The sequence below is a fragment of the Parasteatoda tepidariorum genome, chromosome 11 (assembly GCF_982258835.1).
Source record: "Parasteatoda tepidariorum strain Cologne lab strain chromosome 11, Ptep-v5.0, whole genome shotgun sequence".
NCBI classification, from domain to species: Eukaryota; Metazoa; Arthropoda; class Arachnida; order Araneae; family Theridiidae; genus Parasteatoda; species Parasteatoda tepidariorum.
In genome coordinates, this window is record NC_141765.1 from 66,224,961 (window position 1) to 66,247,783 (window position 22,823).

Here is a 22,823-nt window from a genome sequence, read left to right on the forward strand (position 1 = left end):
AGTCTTGCTCACTTTGCAACACAAATTCATCTTTTTGAGTGGGCATTAACAAAATAACAGCATTAAATTTATTCTGTGTAACATTTGGGGGATTCTTAAATAATTCAAGTATTCTCAAATTACACAACATCATATTTCAGTTTTCTCTACTTTTTATGCGTTCTTTTTACAGCAAATACACTTTTTAACTTGAATGCATAATATTTATTTTTTATCTTAAGTATGAAACAATTCTACATTGCCTAACTCTAAGTGTTAAGTGGATATTTAGGCCATGAGATTTTAGTACAGTCAGAGTTGGTTGGTTAAGACCAAAGTGGTTTCAGAAAATCATATTTTGGAAAGTTTTTCTTAAGTAGTAATAAAATTTATGCTTCATAATTTTTGATCCTTGGTAAGTAATTCGATACAAGGTGATTTTACCCATCATGACATAAAGATATTCAAACATATATTAGAATTGTCCCTTGTTCTAGTTATATTGTACTAAAGCTTTCTTAGTATTTTCAGATTCATTATTAGATTCTTTTGCAAAAAGAATTGCAAATGACATTCCTGTGCTTTAAACCCAAAATTTTTTTCTTTTAAAAATTTTTCAATAATTAAATTTTTGATTATTAATCTAAAAACACTTTTTAGTTTAATTATAAAAAAAAGAGAAATTAGAAAGTTTTTTTTTCTTTTAAAAATTGTTTCCACAACTAATATTAGTCTGCGCTACTTATCATTGCCCTTCTGCAAAAATGTATATAAAATAAATTAAAAGTATTTTATTTTTAAATTATCAGTACTAAAGCATATCTTAACTTCATTCTTTTATATACATATATACAGATACACTTACATCCATTTTAATTCTTCATTTGATTATTATCAAATATTTTTTAATTGCAAAGTAACCTTAATTTTTTTATGTTCTCCTTGAAATTTGTACTGATTCAATTAAAAAAACTCAAAATATTTATTTCAAAAAGTAAATTTATACTTATGTTATATATGGGGTATTACTAAATACCCCATAGTGAAACTCACTCTTTTACATGGATTTATTGTTTCTAGATATTTTTTTTAGAGATTTTTACATTTCTTAAGGAAAATATAAATAAATAGTTGAGAGTGCGTTTACAAGATACTTTTTAATGCTTCAAATTAATAATTAATTTTTATGTGAGACATAAAATACTAACTCACCTTTTTGTTTTAAATGAACCAAAAATATTTCGATTTATATTTTAACAAAATTTTGTAACAATTCTAACTATTTAGTTCAACAATTATTCTTCAAAACTATTCTTTTTAATTCTGAAATTTCTTCAGAATTAAAAAATAGAAATTTCCCTTTAGATGAGAAATTTTTTGAGGTAAGTTTAATTTTGTAATGAATTTAAAAAAGCTATTTTCAATCAAGCAATTTTCTTGCAAATATAAATATAAAGTGGAAACGTTTATAAATTTAAATTTTAAGTTTTGAAATGCTAAGTTAGCAACACTATGTGTTTTTTATTTTATCCCTCAGTGTAATTGTTTTTAAAATAGTTTTCAGAACTCTGAGACATAGTAAAGCTTTTTATTTTATCTTGTAATTATATTTTATTCAAAATCATGTATAAAACGTTAAGGTGTTTCTTTTAAAGATGGAGAATTAACATTCTAAAGCAAAACTACTATTTCTTGGACTCGTTCATAAAGTAATTGCTGATAATAATTAACTCAAATTCAACAGAACACTTCATTCCAGTTACTTTAGCAATGAATTTTGATAACAATAATGCTTTAGTTATCATGAAATAAGTTTGGTTATTTACAATTTTTTTCACATTTTATTTATATTTAGAAGCATTTCAAATTGTCTCTCAATGCATGCAATATTATTATTATATCAAAAAGTAATACCAAAACAATACAACTTATCAAATACCATTGCTTGCATTATTTTGCAATTTTCAACATAATTTACAAACAGTACACATGTTAACTTCATGTAGTGTACAACAAATTATTAAAGCATATGGAGTCGAAGAACTTAACTTACAATCAATTCATCTGCTGAATTTATTCGGTTTGATCTTCGTCTTTTGTTTCTATTAAGAGGTACAGTCTATAATAGAATTAAAAAATTCTTTAGAGATAAACAATTAGTAGAAACTTTAGTACAAACTTTAGAGATAACAATTTAATTTAATACCTAAATTGAAATTACATTCATATTACCTAATACACATAAAATTAAAATGATGAGTAGAACAAATTTTATAAAATTCATAACTTAACAATTTTATTAACAAAATTATAAAATTCATCTAATTTAAGAAAAGCATTTTAATATTAGAATGTTACTAACAGAAATGAAAATAAGTAAAATAGTGAGCTCAACCATCCATTGAAATCCCCGATGAATAAGTAATGACATGAAAATACTTTCCTATAAAATAATATTTTTGAACAGGTGAAAGAGAAAAAATTTAATCACTTAAAAGCAATTTTTTAATTTGTTTTATTTTTAGATTATGAATATATATTTATAAAACTATTCAACTGAATTTTATTTGGTTATAGAAGAGACATTTCAAATGTTCCAGTTATGAAAAAATGATAATTAATTTAGATTCTTGATTTTATTTAAACTATGTAGCTATTGTAATAACGATAGTAAAACCAGTGTACCTTTGAATATGCTTTAAGATATAACATAAACACAATTTTTGATAATTTCTATATATTTTGATAGAAAGGAATGCGTTTTTATCTGTTGAAATATTTTAAAAACAGAAAATTTTATAATTATATTTCGTTTAATTTAGTTATTTCAAAAATTTGCGTCATATAGCTGACAAAAAAAATATCTAGATTACTTTTAAGTAATAATATATTTATTCATAGGAACAGAATTTTGGTACTAAATTCTATACACGGTTAAATTATTTGCTCATATTTTGTCGCTCAGCATTTAAAATATTTTTATACTTGGAAAACAATCTTTTGCTATGTCGGGATAAAGTTCTGTGCAATATTTCTAAAACTAGATAAATATCTTTACTAAAGCATTTTAAACAACTTCTGCACAAATTGCAGCACTTAAAAAAATTATGAATTTCAAATAAAAATAATAGGAAGAAATAATCATAGAGTTTTTTTGGTGTAACAAACCTACAACCCCTATAATAGGAAATGATGTGTCATACCTGTCTTCTATTCATTGTGATTCAATATTGATTTTTTAAATATATTAAGTTTACGATATTTTTTGCAGAATAAATCTGTAGTACACATTTTTATTTTATTTCAGTGTCTAAAATAGAATGTTTGTTAGCACTAATATCAGGGATGAGAGTAGTCAGAAAGTGAAAAAGAGGAAATCCAAGAATATATATATATATATATATATATATATATATATATATATATATATATATATATATATATATATATATATATATATATATATATATATATATATATATATATATATATATATATATATATATATAAACAAAAAAAGTGCGATTTTTAAATTTGTAAACCTTGTGATTATAAATCCCGATATGAGGCTTTTAAATCACGTGAATAAGAACCTCTACATCGAATTTAAAAAATGCGAGCATACAAATCATGATGCGTAATTTTTAGATCAAGATGCATAATTTTAAAATCGCGAGATATTACAACGGCAAAAACGAATCACGACATTGGATTTAAGCTCGCGTAGCTACATAGGGTTTTAAAAGCTCGTAAATACAAATCGCGATATTGGTTTTTTAAATCTCGTAAATAAGAATCGCAATGTACAATATTTAAATGGCCTGAATAAGAATCGCAACGTTCAACTTTTAAATCAGGTAAATACGAAAATCGGCGATTGATATTAAAATCGCGTGAACAAAAATCGAGATATTTGCAGAGTCTGGACTTGGGATTTCTAAAAGGCTTGTTTGAATTGTTTTTTGTTTACACAATAAATAAAAATTTACAAGATTAATTGAATGAGCAAATAAATATTTTCACCGCAAATTCACCTCTATTTTTTTCCCCGCTTTCACTCCAGAATACAAGAAGCAGCGACGTCTAAATTACGAAAATACGAGCTATCCCGCTGACGTATAAAAAATACGGAAAATCTTATTTTCTGTGCGTGAAATCGGAGAAAATAGCTAATATAAGTAAACATGCGGAAGGGTTAGCAGCTAGGACGTAGTTTGAATTTTCTGTTTTTCGTTGAAAATCGTAAACAAATATAATTATTTGACTTCAACGACTGAATTTTTTTTTTTAAAAAAAAACGGGATATTTATTTATAAATAAATAAAAAAAACGAAACTTTTAGAGAATCTGAGTTTTTGATAAAAAGGCTGAAGTTCGAGAGACAAAAGCGAAAAAAATCTCTTCTCTGTTTAAAGGTCAACCAGTTTTATCCTAAGGAAATGATTTTTAGAGAAACTTCAGATGGAGGAATGAGGACTTCAATAATTTCGCTCCGCGGAAAATTAAATTCCTCATAAAATATTTTAACTTGTGCAAATAACAATTTCAGCGGAAAAAATGGAAAAATCTGAGAAAAAGCGGAAATCCGCGAATCCGCGGAAGAATCTCATCCCTATAATATGATTTAAACAAAACTGTTACAATATGTACCAACAACAAAAAGGTACAATATGTACCTTGGGACACTTTGTATATTCTACTATAAGAGGTTAAAAAAATTTTTTTTAAATTTGTGCTGGAAAAATATATTACAAAAGAAAACAAACCATCTACCATCTGCAATGAAACATTGTCTTTAGGTTGTAAATCTGGGTATAATTGTTAAAGCTAAAATTAAGATGTGAAAAAGTGTCCCACTCTCCTCAAGTTCTATTTAAAATAATATATAAATAACAAATTTACTCTTCTTGAGCTAATTACTAAAACTGATTTCAAACAGAATATTTGCTTACAATTAAAAATTCTTTGCTTTTTCTCTTGCACATTTCAGTACTTGGTCTTTTGGATTTATTTGACTCTTCAGTATGAAGGCCCATTTCATCAGATACAACTTCATTTGGATCAATATTAAACCTTTGACGAGAATTTCTTTTCACTACCATGATTGGAAACTGAAAATACATTTAAAGTGTTAAAGTCAAATTTAGAAAAAAATAAATTTTTTTTATATATATATATATATATATATATATATATATATATATATATATATACATATATATATATATATATATATATATATATATATATATATATATAAAACAATAAGTTGATATTAAAAAAATCACATAGAAAAGAATTAGAAAAAAGTATTATAAATTTCAGATGAAAATAAGCACAGTAGAAAAATTTCCATAAGCAACAACATAAATTGAAAATAGAGATTTTTATATAGTTGGCAGGTTTGCTTGATTATCTATTTATTGGAGAAAAAAAAAATTGTTTCAGAGAGAAAATAGCTGTCACGCAACTTTTTTTGAAATCAATTATGTAGCTCTAATGTTGTTTTTTCAATTGCACAGCAGAATAGTGTTTATCTATACTAGTTAAATGTTTAATTTTAGTAAAATTGTCAAGCCTATAACTATTTGAAAGGAAGATTTTACAAAATAGCAAGCATACAGTGGTAAGTATAGCACATGGTAAGTTCCAAGGTAAGTGTTGTACCTTGGCACAAAATAAAAATTTGCACCACCCAATGAAAGAATTAAGCATTTAGTGTACGTAGGTGTTGTACCTTGATCAAATTTTTCTTTACAAAAAGTTTTTTTACCGAAGTGTATATTCTCAAAGAAAACCACACTAATGAATAAATATATAAGGTATTACACACAAAATATTTAAGTTTCGTAAATCATTACTTTCTACATAAAAAAAGGAAAAGCTAAAATTGGATCAAAACTACAATATTTATTTTCATATATAGGGAGCCAAAAATGAACGGAAATCGTCAAACATCTTGAGAAATACACATCAGGTTAAAAATCTAAAAACACGCAAGAGTAATATTTTTGTGAAATGTATTCAATGAAAATCACTGGACTATCCCCTAACCTTACATCCAGAGGTGGGGGAAACTTTAAAATTATAAATCATCATATTTGGCCAGACAGCCCAGAGTGAGCCAGTGACTTCTGAATTCTGGCCCACTGGATTTGATTTTTGACACTTGTGTGCCAGCTTCTTTCCTGGACAACAAAAGTCATAAATAGGAACACATTGCCAGCAGCCATAAATAGGAACACATAGCCAAGGGATGTACAGCCACACCTATCAAAGAATATTAGCATCCTAAACAGGATTTTTTTTAAAAAAATAATAAAGTTAGAATTTATAGCAATCAATTATACTAGGAAGTGCTGCCCATGCTCATTTCACTATTAATTCCCACAATTACTAGAATTGTTGTTTCTTACAATAAACAGATTGTTGCATCTAAATTGAAAATTATTCATTTGAAAGATTCAAAATATTTTACTGAATTAACAAAGATAAGGTTTCACATATTTAGGTATCAATTCTATAAGAATGAAATTTAAACAAAATAATTTTCTTTTTGGGTTACTATAATTTTATCTATGTTTCTAATAATGATTTACAATCTCATATTCTTTGTTATAATTGCTAATGTTGATTGGACACAGTTTTATACAAAACTTATATTAAAGTAAATAGAATTTGCTGCCCTATCTATAATAGTAAAATGGTAAATAAGTTTAGATACCAATTTAAAATGCTTATAAAATGAATAAGAAACACAGCTTTTAGTTTTGAGACTTGAATTTGAAATAACTATCAAAATCAAATATATAATAACAGCAGAGAATATTATGTTATAAGAAAAATCAATATTACAGGCCTCAAATAAGGTAAAAATAATATTTTATATGTAAACACCTTGAGTTTTATTAATTTTATGCGGGTGACAACACAAAAAGCTAGATCTTTATATGAAAAAAAAAACGGGATCATAACATTGCTGCAAAAGTACATTTCTGACACCTTTTAAATTTCTAGTTTTAACACTCTTCCTAGATGCTTTAATGCGATTAAAAAATATTTCGATAGGTAAAAAGGTGAATTTTTGATAACATGAAAGTGATTTTATTTGATAACTTGCCCACTGGTTTGGTTTATTGAAGGTGATTTGGTAGCGAAACCAATGTCTTATTATAATATTTCAAGATTGTTATTTTTATTTATTAATTAATTTTTTTATAATGAGTAAAATTTTAAATTGACCATCCTTTTGGTTTAGAGGGAATAATAATTAAAAAAAAAAACTTTTAAATAAAGTTTATTTCTGTTTCTCCCTCTTGAAATTATACTATACTTTATAGATAGAACACAAAAGGGTTTCAAAAATTTTCTATAATGAATAATAAGATATTGTTTCAAAAAGAAAAACAAAAGTTTGAAAACCAATATAGTAAATCAACTAGACATAGCATAGTTAGAAAAAACATAGCAAACAAAATAAAAGAAAAATATATAGAAACAAAATATTGCACTCAGTTAATACTGGACTTAAATACTTACTGATGCATTCACTTCTTTTGCTACCTTATTCTTATAATCAATTATTAATACATATTTCACATCTAGAAATAGAAACTTTTATTAAACATTATTACATGACAAAAGTATATATATATATAAGGTTTGAGCAAACTTTATTTTTAGGTAATTGATTATACATTTGAAAGTTAGAATGATCAATAAACTTACTATCAAACTATATCTTCCCATAACAATTTTTATTTTTATTTCAAGCTTTAATAAGATTCTTTCAAATCAAAAATAAAAGTTAAAACATGATTTTCCTCAGCTCTTTGTTAGTATTTTCATTTTCATTTTATTCATTTACTTTTTTACAAAACTTGTAATATTCATCCAGTACTTCAATTTAACCAATCAAATTATTTTACTCAAAATTCATTGGCGATAATAATCTGTCGATCGTCTACATTTTCGATTTAATGAGGAATAGATTTCTATTTTTACATTCCCTTTTTGCTTAGGTATCTGCAAGAATAGGCAGCAAGTTATCTTCTTTGCATTAAAAGGGTTTATTTTCTTTGCTAACACTTGCAAACCAAATGTTAGCAAAGGAAAGACCATTTATTTAATATTTTTTAATACCTTTTTAAATTTTAACTAAGTTAAACTTTATTTTTTTTTATTGTAAAATTGTTTAGATAAGTTCTTTTGACTTAAAGAATATTCGAGTTCTATAATGACTAATTTTTGCATTGTCCATTTTAAGGTTATTATGTTAGCAATTATTCCTGTTTTATGACGACATTGGGTCCAGTTTTTATGAAAGCTGATTTATCATAGTAGTATGGTTATGCTCTATTGTACAAATCTGTTTTTGTGAAGAGGCATTATTGCATACATATTTTATATCTATCTATCTATCTATGAAGAATTTTTGTAAAGTAATGGCAGTTGGATGGGGACAATCAGGAATCTAAACAACTCTCAGCCTTAACATCAAGAATTTTTAATTAATTAACAGTGACTGAATAATTCCTAACAGACACTTAGGAGCATGGGAAGAGATCTTATAGTAGATGATTTATTGATAGATAAAATGGGCAAACCCTTTGCTATTAATTTTTAAATAATCCGGCTACAGCTTAATCATTAAAATGACCGTGAGAATTAATATAACCCTATAACTGAAACATTTTTGTGGTTGGAGAAATAATGTAGCTTAAGGAATAAAGAGTTTAAAATAGATTTTGATATTCAAATCTATTTTTAACTTAAGTGACAGTGAAATAATTAGTTATACATTCATATTGACAGGGGTGATTGTGAGCCCAAGTCAAAATTCCAGAAAATTTCTTGAGTTAAAAAAAAAAACAAAACAAAAAAAACAGTTTAAATTGAAAAATTAGAAAAAAATTTAAACAAGTTTTTTTTTCCTTTTTCTCAATATTTCTTAGTTTACTTAAAATATATTTAAAATTTTACACAAACCTATACCTGGAGAAGTAATTAAAATTTACAAATATGTCTTTTTTTCTTGAGTTTAACAACTATTTACTGATAACAACTATTTACTGATGAAAAATTAATATTAATCATGAATATAAGCTTATAAAGTATCTCTCTGGCTCACCCTTACAAACAAATAAAATAAACTGTGTTTTTAAGTTCCACCTTTGAAAATTTGATTTCCAGAAACTTCTGTGATCAATGATTTTTCGAAACGTCTGGACCTTCGATCTCCGGAAACTTCCGGATCACTGTTAACGAAAAATCCGGAAATCCGGATTTTTTCCGGATCACAATCAGCCCTGTATTGAATTAAAAAGTTAACTGTTAATTGTTAAAAAAAGAAAAAATATTTAGATTCGCTTTCTTATTTTTTATAAGATGTGATAAAAATTAAACAACTGCTTTGATTCAATTAAAATTGGATTAGGAATGATTAAAAAAATTAAATTTATGAAATTTTAAAAGCTAGGAAAAATTTTATGCCTATAATGGTATCGCAGATGCACATATTGTAGTTCCTTCATTAATTCATTTTTTTAAATGTAATTATTGAATGAAATTATTAAAAGACATTTCTTATAAAGGATGGTTGAATATTTTCATCTGCGGGATTTGGCCCTGGATAATTGGGACAATACCCAATTTTTTAATCAGTGAAAAATTTCAGTTAAATTTTATAAAAAGAAATGTCTGGTGATAAAACCAGATGATTTGAATTATGATTGTTTCATTTTAAATAAATATATATTATTTTTGAAAATAATTGGGTGAAATAATAAAAAATAACTACATTTTTATAAATTTCAGTAAATGGAAGAATTAACCAAAATAATGGACTAATTATAAACGTAATTAATAACTTTTTATTGTAAATATTTCCTGAATATTGAATTTAACATTAGACATAATTATTTAATTAATATGAACTTTTTTATTTAATTTTTATTTAAATATATATATTTTACATTATTCATATTAGTTTAATACAGTCAATAAATTGGCTCATTGCAACGGATCACTTGGGTTATGCCAAACAATAAACAATAGTACTTTTCACTAAATTTATGTTCTATTTTATTTTGACCCTTTACCTAATTAAACTTTTACTTTTGACTACTTTCTATTGTCATTAAGCATTTTAATTACTCTTCTAAAATTTATAAGCTAATACTTTTCTTGTTTTGATAAGCACCATCTTAAATATTTAAAATCATTAGGTATAAATAATAATTCTGAATGTGACAAATAGAATATTATCATTATGATATAAACTCGCCCTTTACCAGAATTTTGTCAACTTTTACCGAATTTAAAAACAGATATTTCAATATTATAAAGCAATATAATTTAAATATTATTAGAGATAGTCAAATTTAAAATTTTTTTTTTAATTGCTAAGTTTATAATATATATTTTAATATTGAGACATTTTCTCCTTCACAAATATACATTAATATAACGTATTTAACACTTTTTACAAAATTTATCTTAATCTATATTTTTTTTTCAGAGTCCCTGTTCACACTTTTTCAGAATGTCAATTATGTAAGCTAAAATGAAATAAATAAATAACATATATGTATTGTAATAGTTTAGTTACAAAAATACTGTTTTATTTGGCTAACCAAGGCTTGGCAGATTCAAGATTTGTGTAAAAATATGTCCTATTTTCTGTTATTAATTTTTTTTAGGATTTTTTATGTTCAGCTGTAGTTCTGTGAATTGGCTTTTCCCTTGTGCTTGGCTAGTACATATACTTCACTTCTTGCCCTTCTTGGAGCAGTCTTTCTAATGATTGCTCTTCCTCATCCCGTTTTTCTGCTATGGAGAAGGTCGAAACTTTTATTCCATTATAATTTTTGTAATTATATTATTATTATTAATCGCAATTACATTATAAATCTACTTGATAAAGATTTGAAGCTCTTTCTTAACTGTTAATATAGAAATAAACTTACCAAATGCAACTAGTACTGCCTTTAGTATATCAACTACTCCTGGCTTTTTGAAAACTTCATTTCCATTTCATTTCTATCTTCACATTGGTCGCCTAAATTGTGGAAAATATAATGAATAATCTAAACTTATGTCTAAAGAAAAAGTGTTTAAAAACAAACAAACAGTAATCTAATTTTATTTTCTATCATTTTCAGAAAAAAGCTTTAAAGTCTACAGAGTGTAATGTTTTTTTCAATTCTCATCTAACATTCTGCAACCAGACTTAAGATATTTATAAATGTTCTGCAGGTAATATCAGAAATAAACTCTCACCAGCTAAATTAATACCATTTTTTAAACTTAACCGAAACTTGAAAGAAAAAAAAACTTAATTTAATTAGTTAAATATCCAATTATGTATAAATGCCTAATATATAATGAAACAAAAAGGAAAATCTGATAAATTTTTTTTTACTTAGTTCCAAGTGTACAGCCAAATTTTTCAATAAAAAAAAAGCACTAAAAAAATAGGAAGCATTATTTTTTTAAAAAATAATTATATTTAGGCTTCAATCACCAATAAAATTTTTCTATAGTCGAAAGTTCTTTTATACATTCATAATATTAACAAATAGTAAAAAGATTTTCAAAAATTAAAATTATTTATAAATGCATACTCTCAAAAAGACTAAAAAGATTAATATTATTGATCATACTGAGTTGAGAAATATGTGTAGATAATTAGGCAAACTAAGAAAACTTAAATAAAGTTATAATACAAATATAACTTAGACAATGGACCCAATTAAATTTTAATTAAAAATTGTAATTTGGTTCAATACTTCTTTAATTGTATGAAGAAGAACAGCTAAACAAACATTTAGTTAAATCTTAACTTAATTACATAAAATATAATGTATTTACAATAAAAAGACCCCCCCCCCCAATTCTGTTTGCATAAACTACTTTAAATTTTACTATAAATAAATAAATCAAATAAGAGATAGAGACAACATTTATTGTAAACTTACCCTAAACTTTTCATGAAATAAATAAATAAAATATGAGAGAAAGAAATGAATTTTTTTATTAACTTATTCTAAACTTAACAAGAAAATAAATAAACAAATCAACTCAGAGATTATAAAAAATTTTGCCAAAGAAAAGTAATTAAAATAAAAGAAATAGATGCATAGAATTTTTTATATGAATTTTCATTTTGAAATTACAAATGTGACTAAATAAAAGGATACAAAATAAATATTTTCAAAATATAAAATTTCTGCCATTAAAATTTATTTATTCTAGTATTAATTTATCAAGTGAATGAACAATTAACAAGGGGAAAGAAGATTAATATGAAAATGCTTGCGTGAAAACTAAGCAATTCATAAAATATAACCCTCAGGGTTGGCAAGTTTTTGACACATGACGGTTTTTACCGGTTTATACCATGGTTTTTACCGTCATGTCAAAAACCCATAGTTTTGATAAAACTGAATTTTAATTTGAGTTTAACTGCTTATGATTTAAAATTAATTCATTTTTGGGCAATAAAATTAAAAAAAAAGTTGTTAAAAGATATTTAAGAACAGATTTTTGCATTTTCCCAACATGATTATATCAAATCATACTATTTCAAGTAAAATATTAGGATACTAAACAAAATTTTCAACATTTCCAAGCATCATTTTGTTTGGCATATTACATTACTCAAGAATGTCAAGTCATTCCTCCCTGACTTAGAGTTTGTTAGTAGTTACAAGTTTTGAAAGTTTTGTTTAGCTTATTTCTAATATTTAAGAAATGCCAAATTTTAAATTCTTCTTTTTAGTTCTTGAATTTATTAATAGTTCCAAGTTTTTTTGTTTGTTTGTTTATTTCTAACAATTAAGAAGTGCAAAATTTTGAATCCTTTGCAAATCAAGCTATAATGATAAAAGTTAAGTATCACTATGTTCAATAAGTATAGTATGTTACAATATTTCTGTATGAATGTATATCCTTCTATAAGAATACATGTATATAGTTGCAAAATCAATAGCAATCACTTACAACATTCATTTATAAAGGCAATTAAGTGAAAATAATATATTGTCCGCTATATGCCATAAATTAAAGAAAACAGTAGGTTTTTGACGGTTTTTACCGGTAAAAACACGGTTTTTACCACTGTCATGTCAAAAACCAGTTTTTGACGGCAAAAACCCAACTCTGATAACCCTTATTATTATTATTTTTTTTTAATACATGTTACATTTACACAAATTAAAGGCTACGGAGAATGAAAAAAGAGTGCACAAAAATTTATTAAAAGAAAATTCCTAAAGTAAAATATAAAATTATGAAGCTTATGGGCATAGGGTTCGGTTTTACTGGTAAAAACCATGACGAAAAACCTGGTAAATACTATTAACCCATGTTTATTTTTTTACAGATATAGTGGTTTGTTATTTATAACTGTTAGCAATATATATATTATTTCAATATTATAGCTTAGTTTATTAAATATATATTTATATATATGTGTAAATCTCAAGTAACAAATTTCAATATGAGTTAATAACCAATAATTAAATATTAAAATCATAGTTGTAAATGGCATTGTATTATATTATTGTATAACTTTATTACAGCTGCATATATAGAAAATAACAGAGAAGCTCAAATAAGCAGAATTTCAGAATTTTATTAAAAAAGAATTAAATTATTTCTTTTCGTTTCTCATAAAATAATATTTAGCATAATAAAAAATCTACAGTAGTGATAAGGGTAGAATAAAATAAGGATTCATCTCACCTATCTTTTGTAATTTATTTTTATAAAATTAGAATACGAAGAAAAAAAAAATTAATTCTTGCTTATTTCAGTTTGTATATGCACTTTAAGATCAAGATTTTCCAAAATATCCATTTGTATGTAATATTTGAATTGTAATACAGTAGGGAACTGATTATCCGGAACGATCGGGACCATCGCTATTCCGGATAACTGATTTTTCCGGTTTTCTGTATCGCTACAAAAATTCGCTCTTGGAAATAATCTTAAAAAGAAGAAAAAACGATGGACTAATACACTAATGATTATTTCCAAAATGATGGTAAGGTAAACATCTTTCAAAAAAGAAAGAAAAATCCCAAAATCTTATGAGGAAAAAAAATTTTTTTTTTAAAAATGGCGGAAAATTTGTCGAATTTCGTTCCGGTTTTTTGGTTTTCCAGTTTTCTGATTTCCGGATAACGGGTTCTGTACTGTAATTCATTATGTATGAAAATATCAAAAATAAGAGGAACAACAAAAATGAATATCAATGACGTATATAATAGAAATTAGAATAAAAATGTTATCATCAAGACTATTGATAATATTATTATCAAGACTGCTGACAATATTAAATACACAAATGTTTTAATTTGGCCATAAGTTAGATTACTTTAGAAATCAATATATGATAAACATTAAAAAAAATATCTATGTCAAAAACAGGCCTCATAGGGGTTTTAACAAAAAATTAGGAGAATAAATAAATATTAAAAAAAATTGTAAAGAAATAGACAAAATCAAGACAATTTCAGTGCAGAATATTCTTTAAAAAAAAAAAAAAAAAAAAAAAAAAAAAAAAAAAAAAAAAAACAGAGCAAGAAGAAAAACCAACTAAGAAGTTATAATTTACTAATCTAAACATCTATCTAAAAGTTATATTTTGCTTCTTAATGAAAATTTTTTTTCTAAAGTTTATCAAAACTGATAAACTAAAATTTTAATTAAAAAATTTTTTGAACTTTTTTTTAGAATGACCTTATTTGATAAAAAAATATATGTATCATAGCTCCTATCGTCTTTTAATACTTAAAATACCGAAAAACTTGCATTATTTTGTGGTCACTATACTTAAAATAATTTTTATTGAACTTGATAAGAATCAATCCTTTAATTTAATAAAAATTCAACATCTGCATATTTAAGAATAAAAAATATATTTAATCTTCTACTTTCGATCATAACATACTCATTAAGTGTAAAAATTATTTATTAATAATTTTTAAGTTTGTTAATAATTAAGTATTAATAATTTTTAAGTAGTATTAATAATTTTTAAGTTTGTTAAATTCAAGTTTGGATGGTAAAAAAAAAACAAGTAGTAATAAGCAAGTACACATATTTAATGCCAAATGTCATAATTTTTTCTTAATACTATATTCTCTTCCATACACTACACTTAAACTAGCATTAAAACTGAAACAAGTTAATAACTAACAAATTGCCAAAACATAAAAAGTATTTAATGCGAGGAAAAGTCAACAGATTGTGATCAATCAACAAAAGGAAAGTTGCATTATTTTTTGAATTAATACCCTTTATTTAAAAAATGCACCTTTAAGTGTTTATTTTCTCTTAATTTTCAGTTTAAAGTATTAAAAAAAAGTTTTAAAGTTGTATATCAATCTTTTTTTAGTTTACTTTTTTTAAAAGAAAATTTATACAGAGAGATTGTCTAATAGCTTACCTTTAATTATTTTTTAAAAGTTTCAAATGTTTCTGTTTTTTGATAATGAGTGAGAAGAATTATTTAGTGAAATATACACACAAAATAGTATAAGAGAATAACTTAAAAATTGAGGATAAAATTCAGTTATTTAATAATATTACATATATTAATAAATTTTAAGGGTGATAAATGAGTGCCCTTTTTTATTTCTAGGGAGAATCTCAGTTCTTTTTTCTAAATTTAATATTAGCATTTAAAAAGAGATCTCATATAATATGCCATACTTGTTACATTAAATATTATAAAAACCGTAATATTGCTATATAACAAAAAAAAAAAAAAAAAAAAAAAAAATCAAGAAAAAAAGGTTAATAAGGGCAGAAAATATTTTTTATTAGGAATGTCAAAAATATTTAGACCCTTACAAACATTTTTAGAACATTAGTTTATTGAATGATCATTTATTGTACTGCAATGTTACAATACAAGACTATTTTAAATGTTCAAAATTTTGTTTTGATACTGCTTTTAAGATGTTCACGAAAATAGCAGAAACAATAAAAAAATTTATTGAGGATGTGACAAATGTTTCTTTTTACAAAACAGTTAATTCTATGGAAATATTTTTTTATAAATTTTCCATGGTAAAAACCATGGTAAAAGTCATGGTAACAACCATGGGTTAATAAACCATGGTAAAAGCTTACCTTTAATTATTTTTTAAAAGTTTCAAATGTTTCTGTTTTTTGATAATGAGTGAGAAGAATTACTTAGTGAAATATACACACAAAATGGTATAAGAGAACAACTTAAAAATTGAGGATAAAATTCAGTTATTTAATAATATTACATATATTAATAAATTTTAAGGGTGATAAATGAGTGCCCTTTTTTATGTCTAGGGAGAATCTCAGTTCTTTTTTCTAAATTTAATATTAGCATTTAAAAAGAGATCTCATATAATATGCCATACTTGTTACATTAAATATTATAAAAACCGTAATATTGCTATATAACAAAAAAAAAAAAAATCAAGAAAAAAAGGTTAATAAGGGCAGAAAATATTTTTTATTAGGAATGTCAAAAATATTTAGACCCTTACAAACATTTTTAGAACATTAGTTTATTGAATGATCATTTATTGTACTGCAATGTTACAATACAAGACTATTTTAAATGTTCAAAATTTTGTTTTGATACTGCTTTTAAGATGTTCACGAAAATAGCAGAAACAATAAAAAAATTTATAGAGGATGTGACAAATGTTTCTTTTTACAAAACAGTTAATTCTATGGAAATATTTTTTTATAAATTTTCCATGGTAAAAACCATGGTAAAAGTCATGGTAACAACCATGGGTTAATTAACCATGGTAAAAGCTTACCTTTAATTATTTTTTAAAAGTTTCAAATGTTTCTGTTTTTTGATAATGAGTGAGAAGAATTACTTAGTGAAATATACACACAAAATGGTATAAGAGAACAACTTAAAAATTGAGGATAAAATTCAGTTATTTAATAATATTACATATATTAATAAATTTTAAGGGTGATAAATGAGTGCCCTTTTTTATTTCTAGGGAGAATCTTAGTTCTTTTTTCTAAATTTAATATTAGCATTTGAAAAGGGATCTCATATAATATGCCATACTTGTTACATTAAATATTATAAAAACCGTAATATTGCTATATAACAAAAAAAAAAAATCAAGAAAAAAAGGTTAATAAGGGCAGAAAATATTTTTTATTAGGAATGTCAAAAATATTTAGACCCTTACAAACATTTTTAGAACATTAGTTTATTGAATGATCATTTATTGTACTGCAATGTTACAATACAAGACTATTTTAAATGTTCAAAATTTTGTTTTGATACTGCTTTTAAGATGTTCACGAAAATAGCAGAAACAATAAAAAAATTTATTGAGGATGTGACAAATGTTTCTTTTTACAAAACAATTAATACTGCGGAAATATTTTTTTATAAATTTTCCATGGTAAAAACCATGGTAACAACCATGGTAAAAGCCATGGTAACAACCATGGGTTAATAAACCATGGTAAAAGCCATGGGTTAAACAGATTTTTCCCAAGATAGTAAAAACCATGGTAAATACCGGTAAAAACCTCACATGATAAATACCATATTAACAACAAGAGCATCTGACAAATCGACAAGTGCTGTGCACTGATAGGTTTATTTGGCGACATTTTTTATGGCGATAAAGTCGCAGAATCTTGAACCCTACCGCATGTAAACAAACAGAAAAATAGTCCACAGAACCAAATTAAAATAAAACAATAAAAACTATCAATTCATTTTCTCGATAGCGTTCTAATAACTAATTTGTTACGATTTGTAAATATACAAAGCAGTAAAAAGAGTATGTTTACGGCTAACAAAAATATATAATCGTTGAAAAAATTTATGACACATGCACTCATATAATCTCAGAAAAGCACAAATTCCAGAAAAAAATACATGAAAAATAATTTCATAACAAAAATAAAATTTATAATTTAAATAAATTGAGGGCACTTGAAATAAAGATCAATAAGACGAATTATTTCCCGCCACTTCTGGCGATCTTAGTTAGTTGAATATGGCGCAGATCTTTGAATTGACTTTAAAAACGAGCAGTCATTTAAAAATGAAAGCACAAAGTAAGATATTTATATGCAACTAGCAAAAACATACAATTGATCCAAAACATGTTAAATAAATATCCTATATATAGATATTATTCTATATAAAAGAAGAACTTACGAGCAGTGACAAGAGGCAGCAGCTACAATGATGTTACGCGCAGAGTCAGATTAGTGGGCGAAGTGAGAATCGTGAACTGCAAAACACGGCCACAGGCGAAACCAGCTAGCAGAGCTACTTGGCGGATCGAGTTCACTAAGGAATGGGGAGAGAGAAGAAAATAAATCATGATACTCAAAAATTCTTCGCGCCAGGAACTACAACTAGAACTAGATATCCTTAGAAAAAAGGCACTAACAATATTTAAATTGTGTTGATTCGTAGATGTTTAATGTGTGGGCATTTATCGATTGATCTTCTATGCTTATACTGATAAGATGAAAAGAAATTCGTCCTCGAAATTTCACATTTTTACGGAATTAGTTGTTAGCAATTTTATTAAAATTCCGAAAACGAAATCAAAATATTAGTATTTATGCATGTGAATATCGTCTATATTTAACCATAAATAATAATAACGAATGTGTTTAGAAATATATATTTTCAGCATTATATTTATTGAATAAGTAATATGACCTGATTCTTTACATATTTATAAGCACAATGCATATTTATAAAACTTATATTTTTTCCCTATATCATATGATCCTTATTCTGTTTTTATTTAAACTCATTCGTACCATTTATATAGTAACTAATATATAATAAGATTTTAGCCTTGAATATGATATTACATTAATTTATATCCTACATTCATTTATATATTAACGATATATATTTAATTAATTTATATTTTATTCAATTATGATATCTTAATTTAATTTTATATATACCTATGATAAATAGAGTAAATTTATTTTTATTTTATTTTAATATATCATATATTACAATACATCATAAAATAATATTTCTGTAGTAAATATTAGTAGTATTAATGAAAGAATTTTATAAAGAGAGTTAAATATTTTTATACATAACATACAATATTAACTCAAAAAAAGTAAGTTCACCGAATCAAGAAATGGAATCCACACAGTAGTAAGTAAATGACTGAAATCCATATAGTTAGCTGTTGAATTTTGAAGCTTCGTACTACGATTTATATTCGGATACTGTTAAAGTGCATTTATTTTAAGAGGATGCTATATTTCGTGAGAAATATTTTATGCCAAATTCTGTTTTACATCCATTGGTTATTTAAATTATGAAAAAAGTTAGTACAGGTAACCAGCGTAAACAATGAAGTTTCAAATGCTGAAAATAAATTTTGAAATATCAAAATGCAAACAAATTATGACTGAACTACTTTCCCACCGTATAATCCTGATAATTCTCCATAATTTGCTTGCATTTGGATAATTTTTCTCTAAATTTTAACTATTATAGTGAGGTGAAAGAAATTTGTCATATAAAGTTTCTTCCGTGATTTAGCGTCCTTTTTAAGGAATATCAAAATATCGAATATCAAATATCAAAATGCATACAAATTATGACTGAATTACTTTCCCACCGTATAATCCTGATAATTCTCCTTAATTTGCTTGCATTTGGATAATTTTTCTCTAAACTTTAACTATTATAGTGAGGTGAAAGGAATTTGTCATATAAAGTTTCTTCCGTGATTTAGCGTCCTTTTTAAGGAATATCAAAATGCAAACAAATTATGACTGAATTACTTTCCCACCGTATAATCCTGATAATTCTCCATAATTTGCTTGCATTTGGATAATTTTTCTCTAATCTTTAACTATTATAGTGAGGAGAAAGGAATTTGTCATACAAAGTTTCTTCCGTGATTTAGCGTCCTTTTTAAGGAATATCAAAATATCGAATATCAAATATCAAAATGCAAACAAATTATGACTGAATTACTTTCCCACCATATAATCCTGATAATTCTCCTTAATTTGCTTGCATTTGGATAATTTTTCTCTAAACTTTAACTATTATAGTGAGGTGAAAGGAATTTGTCATATAAAGTTCCGTGATTTAGCGTCCTTTTTAAGGAATATCAAAATATCAAATATCAAAATGCAAACAAATTATGACTGAACTACTTTCCCACCGTATAATCCTGATAATTCTCCATAATTTGCTTGCATTTGGATAATTTTTCTCTAAATTTTAACTGTTATAGTGAGGTGAAAGGAATTTGTCATATAAGTTTCTTCCGTGATTTAGCGTCCTTTTTAAGGAATATCAAAATATCGAATATCAAATATCAAAATGCAAACAAATTATGACTGAATTACTTTCCCACCGTATAATCCTGATAATTCTCCTTAATTTGCTTGCATTTGGATAATTTTTCTCTAAACTTTAACTATTATAGTGAGGTGAAAGGAATTTGTCATATAAAGTTTCTTCCGTGATATAGCGTCCTTTTTAAGGAATTTATAATAGTATGATAGTCTCAAGATTAATGTAGTGACATTAATATGGCGTTGCTTACGTATAAGTAATCTTGATTAATAAATTAATCAAGATTACTACTCTTCGCTTGATAGTAAAAGATGCTGTGTTCCAAATAATAGAAGTTTACCGTTAGCATTAGCTCAAGTTAAGCCAACACCTAAATTTCAAATATTTACATGCACTAATCCCAATGGCTTGGCAACTATTGCAGAGGGGGCGAGATTTTTTATTTTTTATTCAGTGCACGGGTAAGAAAAATGCTTTTATAAAAAAAAATTTTTTTTACAACCAGATTTACTTCCAAGTGCTAAAAAGAGCATTGCCAGTTGTATTTTTATACTAACTTATATGCAGTTGGTAGGCAGGTACATTCATTTACTTTACACTAGAGATGCACAATGGGCTATTGGCGACGGTCTTGGAAACATTCCTGATGATGATCCGGAGATCACAAACATACGTCACACCACGTTTTACAGAGAGGACGCATTCACACATCATCCATCCTTTCCGCAGATCGTAATTTAGACCTGAATCAGAGCACGATCAATCTCATATCCAGTATCTCCAGAGGTATTGATCCGTTCTGAGAAATGGGTGAACTTTGTGACCTCGACTGATTTAGCGTGCACCAGTCACCATTTTGTCTTCGGCCGGCAGAGAGCGAACTCACGATCCTCGGGCATGGGGCCCTACTATCCAGACTATCCTGCCTCCTATATGTAATGCATTTCGTGTGTATTTTTTAGATTTTTTTATATTTTCTATTTTGTGCAAAATGGAGAATTAAAAACTCTTTTTAAAAAACGATTTATATTCCGAATAAAATGCTAGTGCATTCCTTTTGCTGTTATTTAGAGCTGAAAATTCTTTTTATTAAAAACTTTTTGAAAATTATTACCAGTCTGTTACAAATCACTTTATTGATTTGTAAATCGTCTCCATAATTTTAGGTATGTTTAAAACTACAAAGACTGAAGTAAATGAATAAAAAAAAAAAACTATGCATATTAAGAGAAGCAAATTAAAAAATATGAGAAACAAAGGGATCGAAATCACCTAAAACCGTTTAGCTTAAATGCGATTTTTAGCAAAAGAAAAATGCATATCAGGCAGACAAGATAAACTATATATATATTGCTCTTCCAGACACTAATCATAATTGTTAAGATCTTGAGAAAGTTTATATTGTTTTTTTCATTTAAATAAAAATCCGTTTTTCTCCTTCTTCGTAAAAAAAAAATCGCCTTTTTCTCTTAAATCTAACTCAATTTTCTTAAATTCTTTTAAAACTTGACTAATTTTTTTCCGTAAATCAAAATTGTGTAATTGCATAGCAACTCAACTATTTTAATCAAGCATTTTTTTTTTTTTTTTTTTAAGGAAATTGCTTCTGGTTATTGCCATAAAAAATTTTAAATTTTCAAATTTCGATATAAAACACTGTATTTCTTACATAATGATGCTTAAAAAAAACTTGAATCATTTCTATTATTATTTCGGAAGTATAATACACAATGCACAAAATGAAAAATAGAGCTCTAGAATAACTTTTGATGCGTAGGTCGGATTTTTAAGTACTAACTAGAAAAGTACAAGTCTGAAAAACGTAGTTTTCCAAATATGCTCAATAATGTTCATGTCTGGGGATTTTGGTGCCAGCGGAAGTGTCTAAATTCAGAAGAGTGCCGCTGGCCACCAAAATCCCCAGACATGAACATTATTGAACATATTTGGGATGGCTTGCAACGTGATGTTCAGAAGATATCCCCACCCCCTCTTACTCCCACTGGTTTATGGACAGCCCTGCAGGATTCATGGTGTCAATTATCTCGAGCACTACTTCACACATTGATCGAATCCATGCTAAGTCGTGTTGCGGCACTTCTGCGTGCTCGCGGGGGCTCTACACGATGTTAGGCAGGTATACCAGTTTTTTTTGGCTCTTCAGTGTAATTAAAAATTTCCGATGTAAATTATTATAAAATTAATTTTACTATGTTATTTTAAAACATGGGGCCTAAAAACAATCAAGGAAAAGTGAACTGAGGGGGTAAAAACTGGAAGCCGAGAAGAAACGGTATGTTCAAATTGTTCACAATAATTATTTTTGGAATTTATTTACATAAAAAGTTAAAATTAACTTTTCAACTTTGTCTTTTTGAGTTTCTTCAGTTGAGTTACCTACTATTAGCTTAAAATGACTGTTTTCTTAACTTTCAAGCTAATATGTCATTTTCCTGGCATTCAAAATTTGGTGAATTTCTATTTCATTTTTTTTCTTGAG

The 22,823-nt window shown here is 25.8% G+C and overlaps 1 protein-coding gene across 2 annotated transcripts in view; it reads right to left on the reverse strand.

Moving 5' to 3' along the window:
• The window catches only part of LOC107455315 (CTD small phosphatase-like protein 3), a 33,181-nt gene extending 14,723 nt beyond the window's left edge, over positions 1-18,458 (reverse strand). Inside the window, exons 1-5 of one of the 2 annotated variants that reach the window (XM_087155209.1) lie at positions 18,182-18,458; positions 10,947-11,038; positions 7,519-7,580; positions 4,932-5,090; positions 2,033-2,098 (exon numbers count right to left, since the gene is read on the reverse strand). In XM_087155209.1, coding sequence (XP_087011335.1) covers positions 2,033-2,098; positions 4,932-5,081 — 216 coding nt within the window. In that variant the 5' untranslated portion in view covers positions 5,082-5,090; positions 7,519-7,580; positions 10,947-11,038; positions 18,182-18,458. Of the gene's footprint in view, positions 1-2,032; positions 2,099-4,931; positions 5,091-7,518; positions 7,581-10,946; positions 11,039-17,953; positions 18,083-18,181 lie in introns of those variants that run through there. The other variant, XM_087155210.1, reaches the window with a different exon arrangement.
• Between the last annotated feature and the right edge of the window lie 4,365 nt (positions 18,459-22,823).